Here is a 22,293-nt window from a genome sequence, read left to right on the forward strand (position 1 = left end):
AAAGGGATGTTTTGGTCTTATTCGAGTACTCCAAATGTATTAAACTGAGCAGTATTTGTACCTAATGGATTTCAGTGTCTCCTTGGTATATGGAATTTGAGAGAGTGCCTGGGGCGAAATGTGGTTGATGTTTCACAGGTGCCTCAGCTTCCTAGTCTGAATCTAAACTCACCCTCACCACTATTTCTGCAAAACACACCTGTCTTTACTTTTGTCTTCCTAGCATCGCCTGGTCTCTCGAGGTAAACTCCTTCCCATTATCTTCAACTCCTTCTTCTTCCTCCCTTCCCCTAATTGGTTACTGACCACTGCCATCTCCAAAATGTCTTTTTTCTCATTCTTTGGCCCTATCCCTTCAGCCCCTCTCCACCCATATAACTGCCTCGGAACTGGTCTCCTTGCCTGTGCTGTCTTTTTGTTTTCACTGTGTCTCAGGTTATCTAAAGCTTAAATCTGATCTTGTCTGTCTCCTGCTTAAAAATTATAAATACTTCCCATTACCTGCCAGGTGAAATCTTCCCAGTACCACACGGCCCTTCCTAATTGGGCTTCAGGTCTCTTTTCTGGCTGCCTCATTTTCTTGCAAATTCCATATACCTTCTATTACAGCTTTACCTTTCCCAAACTTACCATGAACATGTTTTCGTATCCCTCTCCTGTCTCATAACCCCTCTCTTCTAGTAACACCCTACTTATTCATTCATTCCTTCAACAAACCTGACTTCTTAATGTGTACCAAAAACTATAGGAGCCTATGATCAGTCTAAATATACCTGCTTTGTGAACTTTCCAGCTCCATTTCCCATGCCCTTTCTTCATTTGACCAATGCAACAAAAACACACTGGAAGACACTAAAATGCTTAATTTATTCACAGTAAAAAATGGTTAACTGACTAGCTGAACTATACCTTATGTGGTTCTTGTGATTACTATGTTCTTGGTAGTTATTACTACCCTCATTTTATAGATGAGGAAATCAGAACATCAGTTCTGGGAGGCCACAAGTCTTGGTGATGATCCCTGATTTGTCCAACTCCACAGAGCTTTTCTTTATACTCTGCTACTAATTACTGGTATCACAGTAAGCACTGTGTTAAGTTTGTCTTCCCAAGTAGATTAGAAGCTTCTTAAGGGCAGGTACTGGTCGTCTTTGACTCTTTACATTCAGTGCCTGCCACAGCGCCTAGCTAAATACATTTACTGAATGAATGATCACAAGATTTGTGGGTTTTACTTAAACTTGAAAAGTGCAAAAAAATCTCCGTAATATCTCAGTGTCGGCATCCTTCAAAATGATTCGGCCATTGATACGGCTATTCATGCCCTCAATACGTTTAAAAATGTACTGGGACATTAGCCCTATCATTAACTCAGCTATCTTCCCTCAATTTCTTATATTACAGCTATTACATAAAAACATTCAAACTGACAGGGAACTTTTGTGAAGTCAGACATCAGAGCCCCCAGCACTAATGACCATGTACTTCCTTGAGAATGCTAGAAGATCTTTATAATCTAATAAAAGGGATAAGCAGAAAAATCCACCACCGCCAACTACTTAGCACTTTCATTGTTACATAAAGGGCTCAATCAGACCTACAATCAAGTCTTTTATAAATGCCAAAATTCACTGGTGGGTGAAGATGAGAGCAAATGTTTTAATTCAGGCTTTTTACAACCATTAGTAATGAACTATGACTGAAATAAGTTCCGTTGTTACAGTAACTCAAAATCATGCAAAAATAATAATTTTAGCTCTTTTATGAGAGGAAGGCAGAATATATTAGCATTTAATTCGCCTGAAAAGAACAGTGACTCACCAGAACTATCTGGATAGCAGTCAGTCATTCAATCAACAACACTGATGAAGGCCCACTGCATGAAAAAGCTTTGTTACTAGGAGGTCGTGATAGTGCGGGAGGTTCAGCTACATTGTTACTATTATAAATTCCCCATGGTGTTTTACTCTTGGCCATGGATGCTTGTTTTTGTTTTCGTAGGAAGCACCAACTAATAAACTTCTCTACGCCAAGGATATCCCAACCTACAAAGAGGAAGTAAAATCTTATTACAAAGCAATCAGGGATTTGCCTCCATTGTCATCTTCGGAAATGGAAGAATTCTTAACTCAGGAATCTAAGGTATTGCTAGAAAGTAGAAATGAGATAACATTTGTTACTTCTGTCTTGAAAAGTCATTTCAGAATCTCTCAACAAGGCTTTCTTTCTTTAAGAAACATGAAAATGAATTTAATGAAGAAGTGGCCTTGACAGAAATTTACAAATACATCGTAAAATATTTTGATGAGGTAAGATTTTAAATAACATTTCAAAAAATTGATATGAATCAGTCGCCAGGATTTGGTTGTAAAGCATTCTACCGGTCTCAGGACAGCTCTGGCGTCCCTAATGGCCAGAAAGGGAAGCCAGGGAGCCTGTCTGAGATGGGGGATCCTGGCACCAAGCCAGACCCTGCACGTGGCTGTCCCCTTACGGTTTTATCATGCTGCCCGCCTTTGGACCAGCCTGAATTTACATTTGAGTTCATGGGGTCTATAGCCACACTGACTCAATATAACTTTGATGAGTAAGTAGTGGTCCTATTAAATAGGGCCAGCTTACGCTTGATTGTAATCTGCTAAAATGAAAGCTAAGCTTGTTAAATTGCCTAGATTCTGTGTTCAACAGGTATATGAAAGTATAACATATTTCTAACTTAAGCAACTATTTCAATAAACCATTCTCCTTTATGATTAATTCTCCTTAATCTGGATTTTTTTCTTTGGGAATTCACACAGACACAGTCATCAGATGCGCTGTTTCCAAATATATGTTAATTCCCCCTTCCCTGATTCCCCCCCACTCAGTCATGCTGGGACAGGCTATCCATGTCACTGGTGAGAATAGCTCACCAATTCCATTTGCTACTTGAAGATCAAGTGAAGCGCTAAGGTAGGGTAGAGGCAATGAGTTCCTTAAACATGATAAGCATCCCTCTTTCCAGGGGCCAGGGGTTAGAAGGGAAGCACTGGGGAGGGGAGGAGGGGAGAGGAGGCACTACATTGCCCAGGAGGGGAGGGGAGGGGAGGGAAATATTCAACTCTGACCAGGATGCCCCTGCCTGCTGCATTTAAGAAGAAATACTTGCCTGCATGTTGGCTGCCCAGAATGCTTGCTGTGCTTGGAATGGCTATGACATAATGCATAAACCAGGGCCTTGGAAGTCTGGCCCCATATTTGTAAGCAAATAGTTGGTATTTCTTGCTAGCTTCTATTTTAAGCCAAAGTGTTGTTGATCCTGTGATAATGACTTAGCAAAACAACTTGCAAAGTGAGTATGTAAATGATCGAAGAAAATGTTGGCATCTGTTTCATACAGATTTTTACCACTCACGGCATCAGGAATGCAAAAAAAAAAAAAAAAACCCAAAAAATCAAAATCTAATGCTAAAATCACAATATCTAAAATAACTGTTCTAATTGTCAACAGATTCTAAATAAACTAGAAAGAGAACGAGGGCTGGAAGAAGCTCAGAAACAACTGTTGCATGTAAAAGTCTTATTTGATGAAAAGAAGAAATGCAAGTGGATGTAAGCACTCTGGGGACTGGCTTAATCTGGCAAAATTCTTCAGACGACTTGGGAGCAAAATGGCTACTTGAGCTACTCTGTGTCGTTACTTTTTAAAGTTTGCACATAGGTTCCACTTTGAGCACTGTCTTTTAGAGACGGAGGCACATGCACAGCTTTTAGAAAGCATACCAACCTTGTGCCTGTGCATATACCGTAGGAACCTTTCTGTAAATAGAGTTGAAGTGGTTGTTGCAAACAGCCTCCTTGTTTACAGAGAATACAGGGCCAGTAAGCAAGTGTCAGTATTGTAACTACAGTCTCCACTTAAGCACAATGATATAAGTGGTTTTGTTTGAAAACTACAGTTATGTAGCACTTGTGACTACACTGCACCTCTGCAGAAAGGGGACACTGCCAATGATCGAAAGAAAATGTGAACTGAGTCATTTGGAAACAAGGTGGAGGTGTTAGGGCAACCTCGAGGATTTGCAGCATTGAAACTTTCCCCAGTAGTTCTTGGAAAAGCTGACCGCAGAATTTGGTAGTGTGTACACTTAGCATTCGTGAGCGTGTGTGTGTTTTTAAACCAAAAACTGACAGTGTTGCAACATTGTTGAAAGGGCTCGTGTTTTTCAGTGGTCATGGACTGCACTCCATCAGACTCACCTCCGTTTCACTAAGGAGCTCTAAAGCAAGGAGAGTGAGGAGGCTTTATTTAAATGCAACAGCATTTTACTCACTTTGTCCTGATGTATGTTCCCTTTTTTTTTCATTTTTTCATACTAAATGTATTTGATAGTGGACATGTTGGCTATTGTAAAAAAAAAAAAAACAAACATTATTTCTGTCTAAAAACTTGGATCAAAACTATCTGTAGAAGAGTAACTCACTCCCCTAATCCTACGTTTCTGTACTTAGTGTCTCCTTGCTTTAGATTTCTGGTGAACCCTGTGGTTATAAATACTTGTGTGTGATTTAAAAAAAAAACAAAAAAAAACATTTTACATTTCATGAAATTGCTGTTCACACTGGAGTATTATATATGAATATATATATATTTGAGGCCCAAGGCCTGAAAAATATTAGTATACAACTTGGTATCTTAGTCTTACTATGTACTTTTTGAAAGTATTCCTCGCAAGAGAAAGAATTCAAAATACTCATTTTACTCATGCCTTTCTTTTTAAAGAACTCCCTGTCCAGTTCTACCGTAGTCTTTTTATTGCTGATTTTTTTATTCCTGAATTTTTGCTGCTCATGACCAATTTTAATACCACTGTGTTTTCCTATTAAAAGTAAAAAATGTGATTGGCAACTCTCAACTTTCCTTGTGGCACCTTTTACCCTTGGTGCTCCAAATCCCAGATTAAGGAAAGACATTTTTTCAAGTAGCAAATAAAACACTCATCATATAGTCCTTAAAATCATTTACCAACACTGTATGGGATATCAGGAGTTGAATGTGAATTTGTCTTTGAAAATGAAATTCTTGTTGCTCCTCGATATCTGGCAAAGAGTAAGAGGTGATACCTCAACAAACTGATCAAATAAGCAGTCACTGCCCTGATAGGTACCTTCCCAATCCCATCACTTTTGACCATTGTCGGTCCAATGGACACACCTCAAAAATACTACCAAATAGGTTACTTACAAGTATCAAGGTGAGAAGTCTGCTCCCCGTGTGAGGCTGCCTCAGTCTTGATGTGAAGGCGTTCGTAAGAGAATAACAGGAGGACAGTTGAGAGCCAAGGGTAGGAGAGTTGCCCAAAAGACTTCCCCTTCTTTAGGGTACAGAAATGCTATGAAAAGGATCAGCTACAGCTTTATCTACGTGTTTAGTAAATGCTACGTGAGGGTGTCCCTGTCCAGCTCTCTGGCACAAGAGTCCCGTGTGGAGCCTTACCTCCTCTTCCAGGGGCTATGCTGCTGGGAACTTTGGGCAAGTCGCTTACCTCTTTGTGCCTCAATTTCTGTATAATATTTCTAACCTACCTCACTGAGGTGGTGTGAAGATTCACTAACGTATGTAGCGTGTTTGTCAATCCTCCAGTGAAAAGCACGATCTAGACCACATCTTGGATCACATTAGCCAAATACAGTAAATGGCCAAATTAGATGTGTGCTGAAGACAATCAGTCACTGGGTCTACATTAAACAGCAACCAGAGAAACAAATGGCAAACAATTTCTATTTTCAAGTTTCTTTGCATATTTTTTTGGTGCAAACAATTCATTTATAAACTTTTTTTTCTAACACTAGTGTCTACAGCAGCATTTAAAAATTAATTCTGTTACCTTTTCCGTATTAGGGATTTAAAGTCTATTTCTTATTGTATACCTGATTGAAGCTGTACTTGGAGATGAATGTTTTAAATGTCTATATCCAAAAATAAACATTTTGATGTAAAGGTGGCCTGTTTCTGTTTTCCTTCAAATGTTCTAGTTATAATAGATTTTTTAAATTCTAAGTGGCCCCATGGAAATTACTTTTCAGCAACAAGGTGCCACTGCATCTGTGAATAAGCAGTTCTGTAATGCAGCAACGGACTCCAGTTTCTTTGACATGATATTAGGCACTGCTCCTCCACTATCTACCTGGCCCTTTGATCCTAAAGACTTCCAGATAATGAACATTCCACTTAGTTTGGAGGATTTGAGCTTTGCCTTGTTGATGTGAAGTTATTGCAGCAGACTTCCTTAAAAAGAGGTTAGGGATGCACAGAGATAAGACATTTGTAATAATTCGGTTAGATCCCAAACAGTAGGAGGCAACACTACCGCTAAGGGACCCCAGGGGGTTCAAGTTTTACAGTGAATGGCCCTTGTTTTACACAACTAATTAAATCAGAGGATTTAATTATTTGTACTTTGTGGTTTTGAGTTAGAATAGAAAATAACATTGAGATTTTTCTACATTGCTGAATACCGAGTGTATGCTCAAAATTAAAAGACAATGTAGAAAAATATTTATTAAGTTCTTTAATTATATGCACACAGCTTTTAGAATGGTAGCATTATATATTTACACGTCTTAACGTGTTTTGTTTTTTTTTATTTTAAAAGTTATTTATTTTGAGAGAGAGAATCCCAAGCGGGCTCCACACTGTTACTACAGAGCCCAATGAAGAGCTCGAACTCACAAACAGTGAGATCACGACCCAAGCTGAAATCAAGAGTTGGATGCTTAACGGACAGAGCCACCAAGGCGTCCCGAAGTTTTGTTTTTTAATGCTGCCTTTAAACTTTTTTCTTTTTTTTCAAGAACGAGGTTTAGACCTCTTGTATACGGTAAACTGCAGAATGTTTACTGCCCGTTACTGTCAAGCATCTCAAAGTGGCAGAAGGAATCAAACATGGGCATATTCCAGGTAAAATGCCAAAAAAAAAAAAATTCAACAAGTGAAATTAATAAAATAATTTAACAACTTGATGCTCTAATTCATTTTTTTTTCTTTTCTAACATTCTCAAAAGAGTTGTCAATAAATATTCTAAACATCTCTGAAGGGGTTTTAATGTTTCACTTATCCTGAGTATAATCCTAAAGTCCTGACACTGATGCAATGTATCATGTAGCTGGTACCTTTTCTTGAGGCACAAATGTTCTGGCAAACAGGAATACAGTATCTAAATGCCACGTACGTTAAAACTTCAAGCTTTATTGAGTCAGTGATTTCATCCCTTTTGATCTTTTTTCCATGAACATCATTCCCCAGGAGATCCAAGTTCCTCTAGTTGCTTCCTTTGGGTTGTTTCTAGTTCTTCTAGTCTTTTGCGAAGTAGAGAGAGTTCCCTTTGATGCTGTTCCTCCTTAAAAGCACCAAAAATGAAAAACAAACAAAACAAAACAAAACAAACAGAAAAATAGCTGGAAAAAGAACTGTTAGGCAACAGCCTCGGTGCCTCTTTTACTCAGGCCCTAGAAGATCTGGCAAGGAAAGGATAACCATTTCAGCAATCTAAGAACACAGCGGTATGGGCCAGACTACTAACTAGTCCTTGTTTCTCTCCCACCTCAGGCTCTAGCCTTAAGCAAAACACAAAGTCTGTTCTCCTATCTAGGTGTAAAACTCACCAGGGAGTAAATTAGAAGAATACCAATTCAGGGCCCAGGCATACTCACTTGCCTACTTTCTAACAAGGCTGGAGTTTAATAGCAATTCATTATAAATAAAGCACTTGGTCTGAGATTCAATTAGGTGACTAAAATCTTTGGTGCTTACAGTATTATAAAATATAATTACTTATTAACAGTTAATCTTTTGAAAACCATCCAATTTGATTCCTTCAGTATCTCAAGGACGTGATACAGTAGAACGAGCCCAGAATTTGGAATCAGATTTATATTTGAGAGTCAACTCTGTCACTTATTAACTATGACCTTAGGTAAGTCACTTCCCTCTGACTCAGCTTCCTTATCTATAAATTGGGAATCATAACACCCTTCCCTCAAAGTATTTTCCATTAGGATTAAATAAAATATGATATGGAAAATGCATAGTGCGGAGTATTAGTAAATGCTTAGTAGCAGTTGAGTGAGTCAAAGACCCATGGATTAAGTTTTTTCTTTTCAGTTGCCCAGTAGATTTCACTTCTAGCAACATCACTAAAGGACAGAATAGATTCAAATCCACTTTGTTTCTCCCACTCATTTCCATGGTAAAGAAAGATATGAATGTTTAACTCTGAATTTAAACAGGTAAAAATTAACAGAAATGTTAGTGACTTTTTTTCTGTAACATAAATGCTCATACCTGCATATGAGGAGGAAACGACAAGTCCATGCCTGGAACCATGGCTGATGACTGAACACTAAAAGGATTGATGGATGCTGTTGGAGGTATGTTAGGAACCAAAATTAAACTTCGAAATTCATTATGTCTTCTCTGTATGTCCTTTAGTCTTTTTTGAAGCCTTGTATATTCTTCAAATGGAACATTTTGTCTTAAAAAAGAAAAAAAGTGTTTCTGTTCTTTAATACAGTTATACTGTATTGAAAAACAGGATGATTCACAGAATATAATTTTAAATTGGAAGAAAAGGACTTCAAAATTCTAAGACTTATCTGTATATAATACATACATAAAATTCTATTTATCTAGAAAAGTAAACAGAAACATGACATCTTAATCACATGTATAACTGTGATTAAGCTATCAATTAGCATTGCAGGCTATCAATTTATTTTAAAGTTTTACTTGCCAATTAATCAAAGATTAAAAATCTTTTGATACTTTTACTTTCACTTGCACTCCACTCCCCCAACCCATGAATCCTGAAAGTGTGCCTTATTTTCCAGAAGGAATCAAATAGGAATAGAGAAAATACTACGTTGAATCTTATGACATTGCCATTTTTATAGGTAAAATATGGTCAAATACATGAAATTTCATATTGTTCAACCTAATTTTTAAAAACGTTGCTAATGACAGAGATGATGCTACCCAACTTTAGGGAAAATTATTTGGATAAAAAAGGTAACTTTTCAGGCCTTTACATATCATCACCTTTTTGGACATGAATTTTCTGACCATCAACCACACCAGTAATAAAATACAGTCTTCAAAACCACTCAAAAGTCTAGATGATCTGTGCCATACTCACCCAATCTTGAATTGATAATATTTCAAAATTAATGGTTATAGAAGACGTAGCAAATTGAATTTTGTTTTAGAATGAATTTGGTGGCTTCTTACTTTGGAACACAGTATTATGAAATTGGCATGGACTCCACAGTCTATAAACTTCAGGGGTTCTAAAAAAACAACTCTTCCCATTTGGTAATAATTACACTCAAGAATGTCCAGTGCACATTAAAAAACATCAACAGCCAATTTCCATTACAGAAAAGTCTGACACTTTCTAAATGCTGAAAGGCTACCACTAAAATTAGCTGAACTTGTAAAATTTTTTATTTATTTATTCATTTTTTAAAGTTTATTTACTTATTTTGGGAGAGAGACAGAGGGAGGAAGAGAGAGAATCCCAAGCACGTTATGCACTGTTGGTGCAGAGCCCAACACAGGGCTCGATCCCACAAACTGTGAGATCATGACCTGAGCCAAAACCAAGAGTCAGACACTTAACCGACTGAACCACCCAGGCGCCCCAAAAAGTTTTTATTAACTTCAAATAGGCCCTACAATGCCACTACTACTGAGTCAATAAGGTAAATTGTCTCTGCTCAAAAACGCTAATTATGCAGATTATTAGCCATGTTTGTAATGTAAATGAAAATCCAGAATTTAGGCTCAATATGTTTCCACACCAAGAAATCAAAAATCTTGATTCACAGTTCTAGCCACATTTGGGAACTATGCAATGTTGCAACTATCTTGTTTCAGTATTAAGAACTCACACCACTCCTGGCTACCAAAGCCAGTGACCTTTCCTGTGAGTCCCAACCATAACAAAATGGCTGGCATGTGTTTTGGTTTGAAGGCATATTCAGCCAGAAAAAATAAATAAATGAATAACAAGGATAATGAACTAGGAATATAACAAAAAGTTTTAGAATTCTTTTAAATGTGGGGCGCCTGAGTGGCTCAGTCGGTTAAGCACCCGACTTCAGCTCAGGTCATGATCTCACGGCTTGTGGGTTCAAGCTCTGCATCAGGCTCTGTGCTGACAGCTCAGAACCCAGAGCCTGCTTCAGATTCTGTGTCCCTCTCTCGCTCTGCCCCTCCCCTACTCATTCTATATCTGTCTCCCTCTCTCTCTCTCTCTCTCTCTCAAGAATAAACATTAAAAAAGAAAAAGAATTATTTTAAACATATATATTTTCTTTATTTAGAGAGAGAGAGAGAGAGAGAGAGAGAGTATGTGAGCAGGGTAAAGGCAGAGAGAGAGGGAGAGAGAATCCCAATTAGGCCCTGTGTGCTGTCAGCATGGAGCCCGATGAGAGGCTTGAACCCACGAACCATGAAATCATGACCTGAGCCAAAACCAAGAGGGTAACCCTCTTGCACTATTGGTGGGAATGCAAACTGGTACAGCCGCCCTAGAAAATAGTGTGGAGGTTCCTCAAAAGATTAAAAATAGCATTATCCTAACGACCCAGCAATAGCACTACTAAGAATTCATACAAAGGATAAAGGACTGCTGATTCATACGTGACATGTACCCTAATGTTTATAGCAGCACTTTCAACAATAGCCGAATTATGGAAAGAGCTCAAATGTCCATCAACTGATGAAAGGATAAAGAAGACATGGTATGTATATATAATGGAATACTACTCGGTGATGAAATATAATGAAATCTTGCCATTTGCAACAACCTGGATGGAACTGGAAGGTATTATGCTAAGTGTAATAAGTCAGTCAGAGAAAGACAGACATCCTATGTTTTCACTCATATGTGGAATTTTAGAAACTTAACAGAACACCATAGGGGAAGGGAAGGAAAAATAAGTTACAAAACAGAGAGGGAGGCAAACCATAAGAGTTTCTTAAATACAGAGAACAAACTGAGGGTTGATGGGGGTGGGGAGTTGAGGGGGGGGGCCAAGGAAAATGGGAGATGGGCATTGAGGAGGGTACTTGTTAGGATGAGCACTGGGTGTTGTATGTAAGTGATGAATCATGGGAATCTACTCCCAAAGCCAAGACTACACTGTATACACACTGCATATTAGCTAACTTAATCATTAAAAAAAAAAAAAAAAAAAAAAAAAAAGCCCAACATTGTTACTCTAGGGAATTGCAAATAAAATGACAATTAGTTACATGCTCAAAAAAAACCAAAACAAAACAATAGTCGGATGCTTAACCAACTGAGCCACCTGGGCACCCCTAGACATATATTTTGAAAGAAAACTAAGTGCATTATACTCAGAATCAAAGCTCTATAATATTAAAGTCAATACATAGGATATGTATTTATACAAACACAGTACCTATTTAACACCTGGTTTTCTGTTTCTAATTCTTCTCTCTTTGCCTCTAAGATTTCTACTTTCTCCTGCAGTCTCTTCAATTTGTTTTCATGAAGGGTTTTTCTCTATAAAAAAAGAAACAATATGAACAAGTACATTAATACAAAATCTCCTATTTGAACAAAATATAGAGAGAATGTTTTACTCGACAAGAAATTTTACTTAGAGATAAGTATTTTCAGTGAATACTAGAAGAAAAAAGATTAATAGATAGGATTCTCATTGAAAATTGCAAAGATAATAAGCTTCAGACATACAAATATGAATGCCAAACCAGAAAATGGGTATCAATAACTAAACTGCTGCAAATAAAGTATCTAAAAAAGGAAGGAGTCAAATTTTACTAATGAGCTTGCCTGTCACCTGATAAGGAATCACAAGTTCTTTATTTTCCCCAAAGATATGTGTTTTTAAAAAGAACTAAAAATTAAAAATTAAAAGCATGCTTACCATGGATAAATTGCTACCAAAGCAGCAAAAAATCAGAAAGCTTAGATTATGGATGCGTCTCAGTTTGAAAGTATGCCTTTTTAAATATTAAAAAGAAAAAAACAAACTTTACATAGGGAAAATTTTCTAATATGGAAAAATCAGTGTATAATGCAAAAGTAGTACATTAAAAAATTATTTTTTCATTTTTGTCAAGAGGCTATTTTTTTTTTTTACAGAAAAATACATATAAATGTTGCAATTCACTTAGTAGCTATAGACCTTTCAGGTATGCACAGAATGTAAATATACAGCAAAATGTGAAACCACAAAGCAAATGCTGATACTGTTACCTCATAGGTCAAGAGCATGGCCATACCACAAGTGCCCCTACCCTTCCTCCTTTCAATCTCTATTCCCTTCTGTCCTCTGAAAAGGTAACCAATTTACTTCTAAAGCTAATTTTGCCTATTTTTGAACTTCATCTGAACAGAATCATAATCTTTTTCAACTGTTTTACAAATGGCTTTTCTTTCACTCAGACTGTGAGATTTACTCATGTTATTGCTTACAGGAATAGTTCATTGCCACATGTTGTATTGTACTTACGAATATCACATAGTTTAATATATCTCCCCAGTCTACCACTGAGGGCCATCTGAGTTATTTCCAGTTGAGAAATAATACTGCACTGGGCATTCTTTCTCATGCTTCCCATTGCTTGCCATCCTCCAGCACCCTAAAAGGTTGCCTCCTGCCTCCCACTTTCTACCCTGGCAAAGGAACTACTCTTCCGTCCTTAACATAAGTATATACTTATATGTTTACAGGTAGTTTAGGACTGTCTATCCACCAATCTACCCATATCAAAAAAAAAAAAAAAAAAAAAGCAATCATACTATATACTCTTCTGTATATGGGTTTGTTTGTTCAATGTGTTGTCTAATTGACTAAGCCATTTTATTGTATGGCACAGTTATTTTCCATTGTTATGTTGTCATCCATATTATAAATATACAACTTATCCATTCTCTTTTGATGAAAATTAGAGTTGTTTTAATTTTAATTTAATCTGAATAAAGTTTCTATGAACATTCCTAAACATGTTTTTGGTGGATATATGTACTCATTTCTCTTGAGTATATACTCAGGAGTGAGTCACAGCTTTAGTAAATACTGCTAGTTGTTGTTGTTGTTTTTTAATTTTTTTAATGTTTATTTATTTTTGAGACAGAGACAGAGCATGAGCAGGGGAGGGTCTGAGAGAGAGAGGGAGACACAGAATCCAAAGCAGGCTCCAGGCTCCAAGCTGTCAGCACAGAGCCCATCGCAGAGCTCGAACTCACGGACCGTGAGATCATGACCTGAGCCGAAGTCAGACACTTAACTGACTGAGCCACCCAGGTACCCCAATACTGCCAGTTTTCTAAAGTGGTTCTATTAATTACATGCCCACCAGCAATATATGATACAGCCACTATGGAAAATAGTAGGGTGATTCCTCAAAAAATTAAAAATAGAACTACCATAGGACCTAGCAACTTATACACAATGGAATATGATTCAGTCATAAAAAAGAAAGAAATCTTGTTATCTGTGACAGTATGGATGGACCTTAAGGGCATAATGGCAAGCAAAGAAAGAAAAAATGCTGTATAACCTCACTTATCTGGAGAATCTCAACAAACACACAAGCAAATGAACAAGCTCAAAGACATAAAGAAGAACTTGAGGGGCACCTGTGTGGTTCAGTCAGTTGAGCGGCCAACTTCAGCTCAGGTCATGATCTCGCGGTCCATGAGTTCGAGCCCCGCGTCAGGCTCTGTGCTGACAGCTCAGAGCCTGGAACCTGCTTTGGATTCTGTGTAACCCCCTCTCTCTCTGCCCTTCCCCCACTCGTGCTCTGTCTCACTCTGTCTCTCAAAAATAAATAAATGTTAAAACAAATAAAAAAAGAAAAAAGAAAAACAAATTGGTGGTTGCCAAAGGCAGGACACAAGGGATGGACAAAATGGGTGAAGGAAGTCAGGAGATACAAACCTTTAGTTATAAAGTTCCAGGGATGTAATGTACAGCATGGTAACTATACTGTGTTGTGTATTTGGAAGTTACTAAAAGAGTAAATCTTAAAAGATCTCATCATGAGGGAAAAAAAAGGGTTTTTTTTAAACATGTATGGTGATGGATATTAACTGGACTCATTTATTGTGATCATTCCACAATAGATAAAAACATCAAATCATTATGTTGTCCAGCTGAAATTGACATGTATATGTCAATTATACTTCAAAAAAAAGGTTGTTAAACGTTGTAATAGCCTAAGAAGGCAAGCATAGCAAAATGATTCACATGAGTAAATTTAGTTATTATTCATAGAATTGCTAGAAATAATAGGATAACCAAAAAAATAACTTACTTGACCTTTTTTCCAGCAATTTTTAAATTGTACACATTAACAGTTTGATAGATTTGTATTTTTATTCATACACAATCATGTCATATGTGAATGACAATTTTACTTCCTCCTTTCCAATCTTTATAAATCTTTTATTTCTTTTCCTTGTCTTATTATACTAGCCAGCACCTCCAATAAAACGTTAAAAAAAAAAATGGTGATAATGAACACACTTGCTTTGTTCCTGAACTTGGATGGGTGGAGGGAAGCATTAAATATTTAATCAATAAGTATGATGTTAGATGTAGGACTTTTATATGTACAAAAATCCCTTCTATTCCTATTTTAATGAGTTTATCATGAAAGGGTGTTAAATTTTGTCAAATTATTTTTATGTGTCTGTTAAGATCACAATAGTTTTTTTTGTTCCATTACAGTGTTGAGTTATACTAATCAATTTTGAATATTAAGCTACCTTACATTCCTAGAATAAACCTTACATTTCATGATATATTACAATTTTTATATATCATGGGATTCAGTTTGCTAATATTTAAGATTTGTATATTTGTTTATGGTATCTCTTTTTTTATAATGGCTGTGTTGGGCTCTAACCTTATAAAACAAGTGGGGATGTTTTCCTTTCTTTTCTATTTTCTGGGAAAGTTTGTGTTAAGAATGGTAATATTTCTTCCTTTAGTATGTGGAAGAATTTATCAGTGAAGCCAAATGAGCCAGGCATTTTCCCTGCAGAGGTTTTAAATTAAGGATTCCATTTTCTTTCTTTCTTTCTTTTTTTTAATGTTTTATTTTATATTTGAGAGACAGAGAGAGAGAGAGAGAGAGAGAGAGAGAGAGAACGAGAACATGAGCAGGGGAGGGGCATAGAGAGGGAGACACAGAATCTGAAGCAGGCTCCAGGCTCTGAGCTGTCAGCACAGAGGCCGATGCAGGACTTGAACTCATGAGCAGTGAGATCATGACCTGAGCCAAAGTTGGACGCTTAACCAACTGAGCCACCCAAGCGCCCCAAAGATTCCGTTTTCTTAACAGATACTGGACTATTCAGATTACCTAATTCTTCCTATATTGGTTTTGTTAAGATGTTCTTCAAAGAATTTGTTCACTTCATATAAACTGCACAAGTTATTTTTAAAATATTCTTGTTGTTTTACTATCTATAAGAGGGGGTGCCCTGCCTGGCTTAGTCAGTAGAGCATGCAACTCTTGATCTCAGGGTTGTAAAGTTAAGCCCCACGTCGTTGAGTGTACAGATTACTTAAAAATACAATCTTAAAAAAAAAAAGAAAAAGAAATATAGTGATACCCCTTCTACATTCATCGTATTGTGCATCTGTGTTTACCTGCATACCTACCTATTTTGTGAGCAGTTAGGAAAAAATGAATCTAAGGCTTTATCAATTTTACCAATCTTTTTTTTTTAAATCAGCTCTTGGCATTTTTAATTTTCTCTATTATATATTTTGTTTCACTGATTTCTGGTAATACCTTGAAGATGATGATGATGTTCTCAATTAAATCTATCCACTAAGTTCATAATTCAATTATTGTGTATTAGTTGTAAACCTGCCATTTATTTAACAGTTTTGTTTTCTGGAGGAATTGTCAAGCTTTTTCTGTTGTTTTCTAAGCACATAACAACAAGGTAATTTTAAAGTCTGTATCTGATAATTCCATTTCCCAGATTCCCTATGGGGAGTCTGTTTACATTGGTTATTATTTCTCTTGATTTTTGATGTTATCTTATTTCCTCATGTAGCCGGAATGATGATGATTTATAAATAGTTGGAGCAGCTTTAGGTTTACAGAAAAATCTAACAGGAAGTATAGAGTTCCCACATATTCCCCCTTTCACAGTTTCCTCTACTATTAACATCTTACATGGGTGTGGTACATTTATTAAAATTAATGAGCCAATTTTGAAACATTATTATGAACTAAAGTCCACAGTTGACATTAAGTTTCACTCTTTGTGTTGTACAGTTCTACAGGTTTTTTTTTCCAAATGCATGATGTCATGTATCCACTATTATGATATTATACTGAATAGTTTCACAGCCCTACAAAACTTCCTGTTCTCTACCTATTCATCCCTACTCCCACAACCCCTGGCAACCACTGGCATTTTTTTCTGTCTCCATAGTTTTGCCTTTTCCAGAATGTCATATAGTATATAGAAATTATACAGTATATAGTCTTTTCAGACTGGTTTCCTTCATTTAGCAATATGTGCTTAAGATTCTGCCATGTCTTTGCATGGCTTGACAGCTCGTTTCTTTTTATCACTAAATAAAAATATCCATTGTATGGATGTAGCACAGTCTTTTTTTTTAATCCATTCATCTACTGAAGAACATCTTGCTTACTTCCAACTTTCTGTGTTTTTGTGTGTGTGTGAACATAAGTTTTCGACTCATTTGAATAAATATCCAGGAGCATGATTACTGGATGGTATGGTTTGACTATGTCTACCTTTGTAAGAAACTACCAAAGTGTATTCCAAAATGGCTGTACCATGTTCCAATTCCACACAATGAAGAAGGGCTCCTATTTGTTCCATATCTTTGCAGGATTTGGTACAGTCAGTGTTTCAGATTTTAGCCATTCTACTAGGTATGTAGTGATATTTTTATTATTTATTATATTTTATTTATTTATGCCTATTTTTAATTTTTTGCTATATATTTAAAAACTGTGGAAATAAAGTCCATAATGTTGTTTTCCCTTAAAGTAGATTTACATTTGTTTCTTGCAGGCAGCTACAAACACTAACAATTTGGGTAAATTTAATCTGATTATAAGGACTGACATTATCTAAAGCTACGCTTCCATACTTGCAAGGGCCAGGCTATTTTTTCATTCTTAGTCTAAACATAAATCCCTCCCCTTCAGTGTCCCAACCCAAAGCACTAGTATACTTGGACCTGAGATCCTCTCTCTGGCAGATTCTGAACTCCAATTTTTGTTCCCCAAGCTCTGTGAAGTTGTCAAAAGCTTTGCTTCACTTCTCAGCCTCTCAACTCCCTCTTCTAGAATCAGCAGTTTCCTCTAAGGAAAAAGCAACCTCACATGCCATGCTCAACTCTCTCAATTTCTCACCTCTCCAGGAGCTTGGCCTCCTCATTGTTCACTGCCTTCCATGGAGATATTTTTTTTTAAATACTTTGTCTGATTCTTCTAGTTTTCATATGGAGAGTTGACCCACATATTTCCTAGTTTGTCATTATCAAAAGCATATGCTCCTTTTAGGTATTTTAGTCCAATTAGTAGCATTTTTTTTTAAGTTTATTTATTTTGAGAGAGAGAGAGAGAGTAAAAGTGGGGGAGGGATGGGGAGAGAGAGAGAATCCCAAGCAGGTTCCACACTGACAGTGTGAACACAGAGCTTGAACTCAAGAACTGTGAGATAATGACCTGAGCCAAAATCAAGAGTCAGATGCTTAACTGACTGAGCCACCCAGGCACCCCAGTAGACATTTTACAGATGGAAATGCTTAATATTTCATTACTGTATGATTGTATAAACTTGCAATCTTAAAATCTGGTTATTTTTCTCCATTTTTATTGTTCATTTAAACTGTAATACAAAATTTTTTATTTCATCACCAAATCTTAATCAAGTATATACACACACATACATATATACACACACAGAGTGCACATTTAATTGGGCCCTATATTAACTATAGGTAATTCAAAATATAGGGACTTCTGAAGGGAATTCCAGTCAATAAGTACCAAATCATGAGAAAGGGCTTTGTAGAATGGATAAGAAATGAAATAGGGAGAATGTGTACTACTACAGGGATGTGGATTTGCCTGAAGGGTTCTCCAGCAAGGGACTGATAAGTAAAAGACATTGTTTTGAGAAGTCTGATACGGCATCAGTGTATGTGACAGACTCCAAAGTTTGCCTCTTACAAGGCACATCTGGAGATAAGCTTGAAGACAGGGTTCAGGACAATGCTGTCCTCATCCTCATCTCTGTAAAACAACCAACCATGTACTGAGCACTTTCAGTTGCCAGGAAATAGCTAGAATGCAGTAAAAACACTGGCTGGTTAGTTGACTAAAAGACCCAATGAATGCCTTAGCCTCTATCTCTATAATCATTTCTCTGCATACATTCTCATTACCTTGACCCAAGTCTCCCTCTTCTTCAAACTCACCTGGAAAAACTCAGACCCTTATTAAATACAACTAGACTGCATGCCTGGACCTATGCAACTAAATGAAGTCGGCAAACACACACACAACTGTGCATTGTGTTACCTGACAGTCCTTCTAATTTCCCCATCCAATCACTCTCCCAAACTCTTACATTCCTTCACAACTTATTATGTCTCCTCAGATCTCTGACACCTGCACTCTTCACAATCTGAGCCAAAGACCCAGATTCCTTTTTGCACTGAGAAAACTGTAGCATCAGGAGAAAACTTCCACACATCTATTGATTTATCAGAAATTTATAAGCATATATTTTGCCTTTTTTCCAGGTATAATAGATACACTGTGTTCTTATGCCTTCCACCTCTGAATTGCTGCTAAAGAATATTATCCCTGCAAGTGCCCCCCTTTCTTCTGCATCATCAATTTTCCCCTTGCTATTGAATCATTCTATAATTCACCCCACCCTTAAAAGAACTCTTTGATCTCACAACCCTCCCTAGCAATCACCCCAGTTCCCTGTTCTTTACAACAAAATCCCTTAGACAAACTCTATCTTCCACTTCAATCTGGCTTGTATTCCTTCTATTCCACACAAACAACTCTTGACAAGCCACCAACAATCACTAAAAAGCCAAATGAATTCCTAGTCTTCATATTGCTATTTTATCATCTCATTCTCAATGTCATTCGATACAGTTGATCTTTCTTGAAGCACTTTTCTTCACTTGGCATCCGGTACCTTCTTGGTTCTCCTACCATCCTGGCCAGTCCTTCTCAGTTTCCTCCTTTTCTTCTCAACTTCAAAATTCCTCAAAGTTCAATCCTCACTCTTCCTTTACTTTCTAGGTGACCTCCTTTAATCCCTTCGCTTTCAATACCATTTATGTGATGATGGCTCCCAAGTCTTTATTTCTAGTCCAATCTTCCTCCCTGAACTCCTGATTCATGTATCCACCAGACTACTGAACATTTCCTGCGGAAATCTAATTGGGTATCTCAAAGAGTTAACATGTCCAACACAAGCATCTTTATTTTACTGCCAAACCTGTTCCTTCTAAAGTTTTTCCCACTCTATTTTAACTAAGCACTCATACTCAACATCTTAGTCATCTTTGATTTGTATTTTTCCTGCCCGACAACTATTGTAAACTCTACTTTAAAAATATATACAGAATCTGACCACCATTCCACAACAAGCTCTCTATTCCAAGTCACCATCATCTTTCACCCTGGACTACTAAAAAGTGGTCTTCCCGAGTCCTCTTTGTCTCTCTACACAACAGCCAGAGGGTCTTCTAAAATATAATGCAGATTATATTATTTTTCAATTTAGAAATCTCCAGTGTGTTCCCATCACATTCAGAATAAAAACCAAAGAATAAAAACATCATCTGCCCTCCTACTACTTCTCTCCATTCCAGCTACCTAGCTCTCTCTCCTTGTATTCCTTCAACATACCAAGCAGACTTCTGCCTCTCTCTCTCACTTGCTATTCTGTCTGGAACATTATCCCCCCACATATAAAACATGGCATCCCCCTTCCTTTTCTTCAGGTCTCTGCTCAATGTTACCTTAATCAGAGAAACCTTCCCTGACTACCTATTTAAAAGGCATTCCCTTTAGTTTTCTCTTTAGCACACATCCTCTATTCTCTTTAGTTTTCTCCTTAGCACACATCTCCACCTGACAGATACTAGTTTCTTTACTCTGTCACCCACCCACTACAATGTAAGCTCCTCAGCACAGTCTCTATTTCTGTATTCCAGTGAACAAAACTACCTGGGACATAGTAGACACTCAATGAATTTGTTGAATATGGCTAAATGAATACCGTGAAACCTTGCAGAAGATACAGCCTGAGCTAGGACTTTAGCAACAGGAATAAAAAGAAAACAGGTGGGGGAAAAAAATGCAAGACACATTGTAAAGAAAGAATTCACAGGCCCTCGTGACTGTACCAGGTTGAAGAGTGTCTCCAAAATATTCATGTCCTTGGAGAACCTCAGAATGTGACTATAATATAAAAAGAAATTTATTTGGGGGCTCCTGGGTTGCTCAGTCGGTTAAGCATCCGACTTCAGCTCAGGTCATGATCTCACGGTTTGCGGGTTTGAGCCCCATGTCCAGCTCTGTGCTGATGGCTCAAAGCCTGGAGCCTGCTTCAGATTCTATGTCTCCCTCTCTCTCTGCCCCTCCCCTCCTCACACTCTGTCTCTCTCTCTCTCTCTTTCTCTAAGTAAATGAACATTAAAAATAAAAAAAAAAAAATTATATGGTCTTTGTCCTGGGTTTCTAGCACAGACCTCCTAAAATCCTTGGAATTTCCTGAGTGACAGGCATGTCTTTTGTTATTCATAACCAGCGTTTTCAATCATACCTGCATTTATGCTAATGAGGTAACTTCTGGTCGGGGCCCCTAAAAAACTCAAAATGGGGTTGTCATGCGAAAGACCAAGTGATAAAAGAGTGGGAGCTTTCAGCCACATCCCCCTACTCCCCATTCTCCACTTCTCAGAGGAAAGGGGGACCGGAGATGGATCTCTATAAAAACTTTTCAACAAGAAGACCCAGAAAGTACCCAGATTAGTGAACACATTGATTAGCTAGGAGGATGGTACATTCAGAGGGCATGGAGTTTCCATGCTTCCCCTTCCATATCTTGCCCTATGCACCTCTTCCATTTGGCTGTTCTTGAGTTGTATCCTTTATAATAAACTAGTAAATGTAAGTAAAATGTTTTCCTGGGTTCAGTGAGCTATTCTAGAAAATCATCAAATCTGAGGAGGGGGTCATGGGAACCCCCAATTGATAGCCAGTTGGTCAGAAGTACAAGTGGCCTGGAACCTGGCATCTGACATCGGGGCAGTCTTGTGAGACTGAACCCTTTAACTTGTGGAATCTGATGTAGTGTCAGAATTAAACTGCACCGCTGGACACCCACCTAGCTGGTGTCCAGAGAATTAGAAAATTGGCTGTTGGTAAAACACTCCAGAGTGACCTTACCTAGAAAAAGGGTCTTTACAGATATAATCAAGTTAAGATGAGGTTATACTGGATTAAATAGCCCCTAAATCCAATATGACTGGTATCCTTATGAAAAGAGGGAAATGTGGACTCAGAGACAAGACACACAGGGAGAACACCAGATGAAGACAGGCACAGAATGAAGTGATATGCCTACAACCCAAAGAACACCAGGGATTGCTAGCATCCACCAGCAGCTAGGAGAGAAGTGTGGAACAGATCCAGCCTTTGGAAGGAGCATGGTCCTAGGGGCATCTTGATTTTAGACTTCTGACCTCTAGGATTATGAGATAATACCTGTCTGATGTTTTAAGCCACATAATTTGCAGTAATTTGTTACAGCAGCCCTCAGAAACCAATAGAGTGATCACCTACATCTGAGGGAAGGGAGCCCTCGGGGTCAATCAGAGGTTTGAAGCCTAAGTGATAGGAAGAATGACATGCTACCGAAAGAGATGAAGAGTTCAGAGGGGACACTGGCTGTAAGGAATGATTTCAATTTTGACTTTAGCAGTCCAATGCCATCACAGGATTGCCAAGTGGATGCCTTGGTGTTAAAAATATTCCAACACAAAGGAGCAATAGAAAAATCAAAAGAACACTAATGCAAGAACCCAACCTGGGATTCCCCTTTTACCACCTTCTAGCCAAATTCAACGAACTCTTCAGTAATCATACTAACCAACCATTTATCTTGGATACCTTTCTTTTCCAGTGGCTTCTACAACACCACACTGTAGCTTCCACC

The 22,293-nt window shown here is 37.6% G+C and overlaps 2 protein-coding genes across 6 annotated transcripts in view; one reads left to right on the plus strand and one right to left on the minus strand.

Annotated features, from left to right (window-relative positions):
- PLXNC1 (plexin C1) overlaps positions 1–6,963 on the plus strand; it is a 149,919-nt gene extending 142,956 nt beyond the window's left edge. For 3 of the 5 annotated variants that reach the window (XM_049627463.1, XM_049627464.1, XM_049627465.1), the window contains 3 exons: positions 2,002–2,142; positions 2,235–2,309; positions 6,636–6,963. In XM_049627463.1, the coding sequence (XP_049483420.1) occupies positions 2,002–2,142; positions 2,235–2,309; positions 6,636–6,944 (525 nt within the window). In that variant the 3' untranslated portion in view covers positions 6,945–6,963. Of the gene's footprint in view, positions 1–2,001; positions 2,143–2,234; positions 2,310–3,490; positions 5,685–6,635 lie in introns of those variants that run through there. The other 2 variants (XM_049627466.1, XM_049627467.1) reach the window with 1 other exon arrangement.
- A 246-nt stretch (positions 6,964–7,209) lies between these two features.
- Positions 7,210–22,293, minus strand: part of CEP83 (centrosomal protein 83) — a 113,948-nt gene continuing 98,864 nt past the window's right edge. Inside the window, exons 14-16 of the mRNA XM_049627500.1 lie at positions 11,468–11,571; positions 8,325–8,514; positions 7,210–7,380 (exon numbers count right to left, since the gene is read on the minus strand). Of these exons, the coding sequence (XP_049483457.1) occupies positions 7,276–7,380; positions 8,325–8,514; positions 11,468–11,571 (399 nt within the window). The 3' untranslated portion in view covers positions 7,210–7,275. The remainder of the gene's footprint in view (positions 7,381–8,324; positions 8,515–11,467; positions 11,572–22,293) is intronic.

This window comes from Panthera uncia, chromosome B4, assembly GCF_023721935.1.
Source record: "Panthera uncia isolate 11264 chromosome B4, Puncia_PCG_1.0, whole genome shotgun sequence".
In the NCBI taxonomy this organism is placed as follows: domain Eukaryota; kingdom Metazoa; phylum Chordata; class Mammalia; order Carnivora; family Felidae; genus Panthera; species Panthera uncia.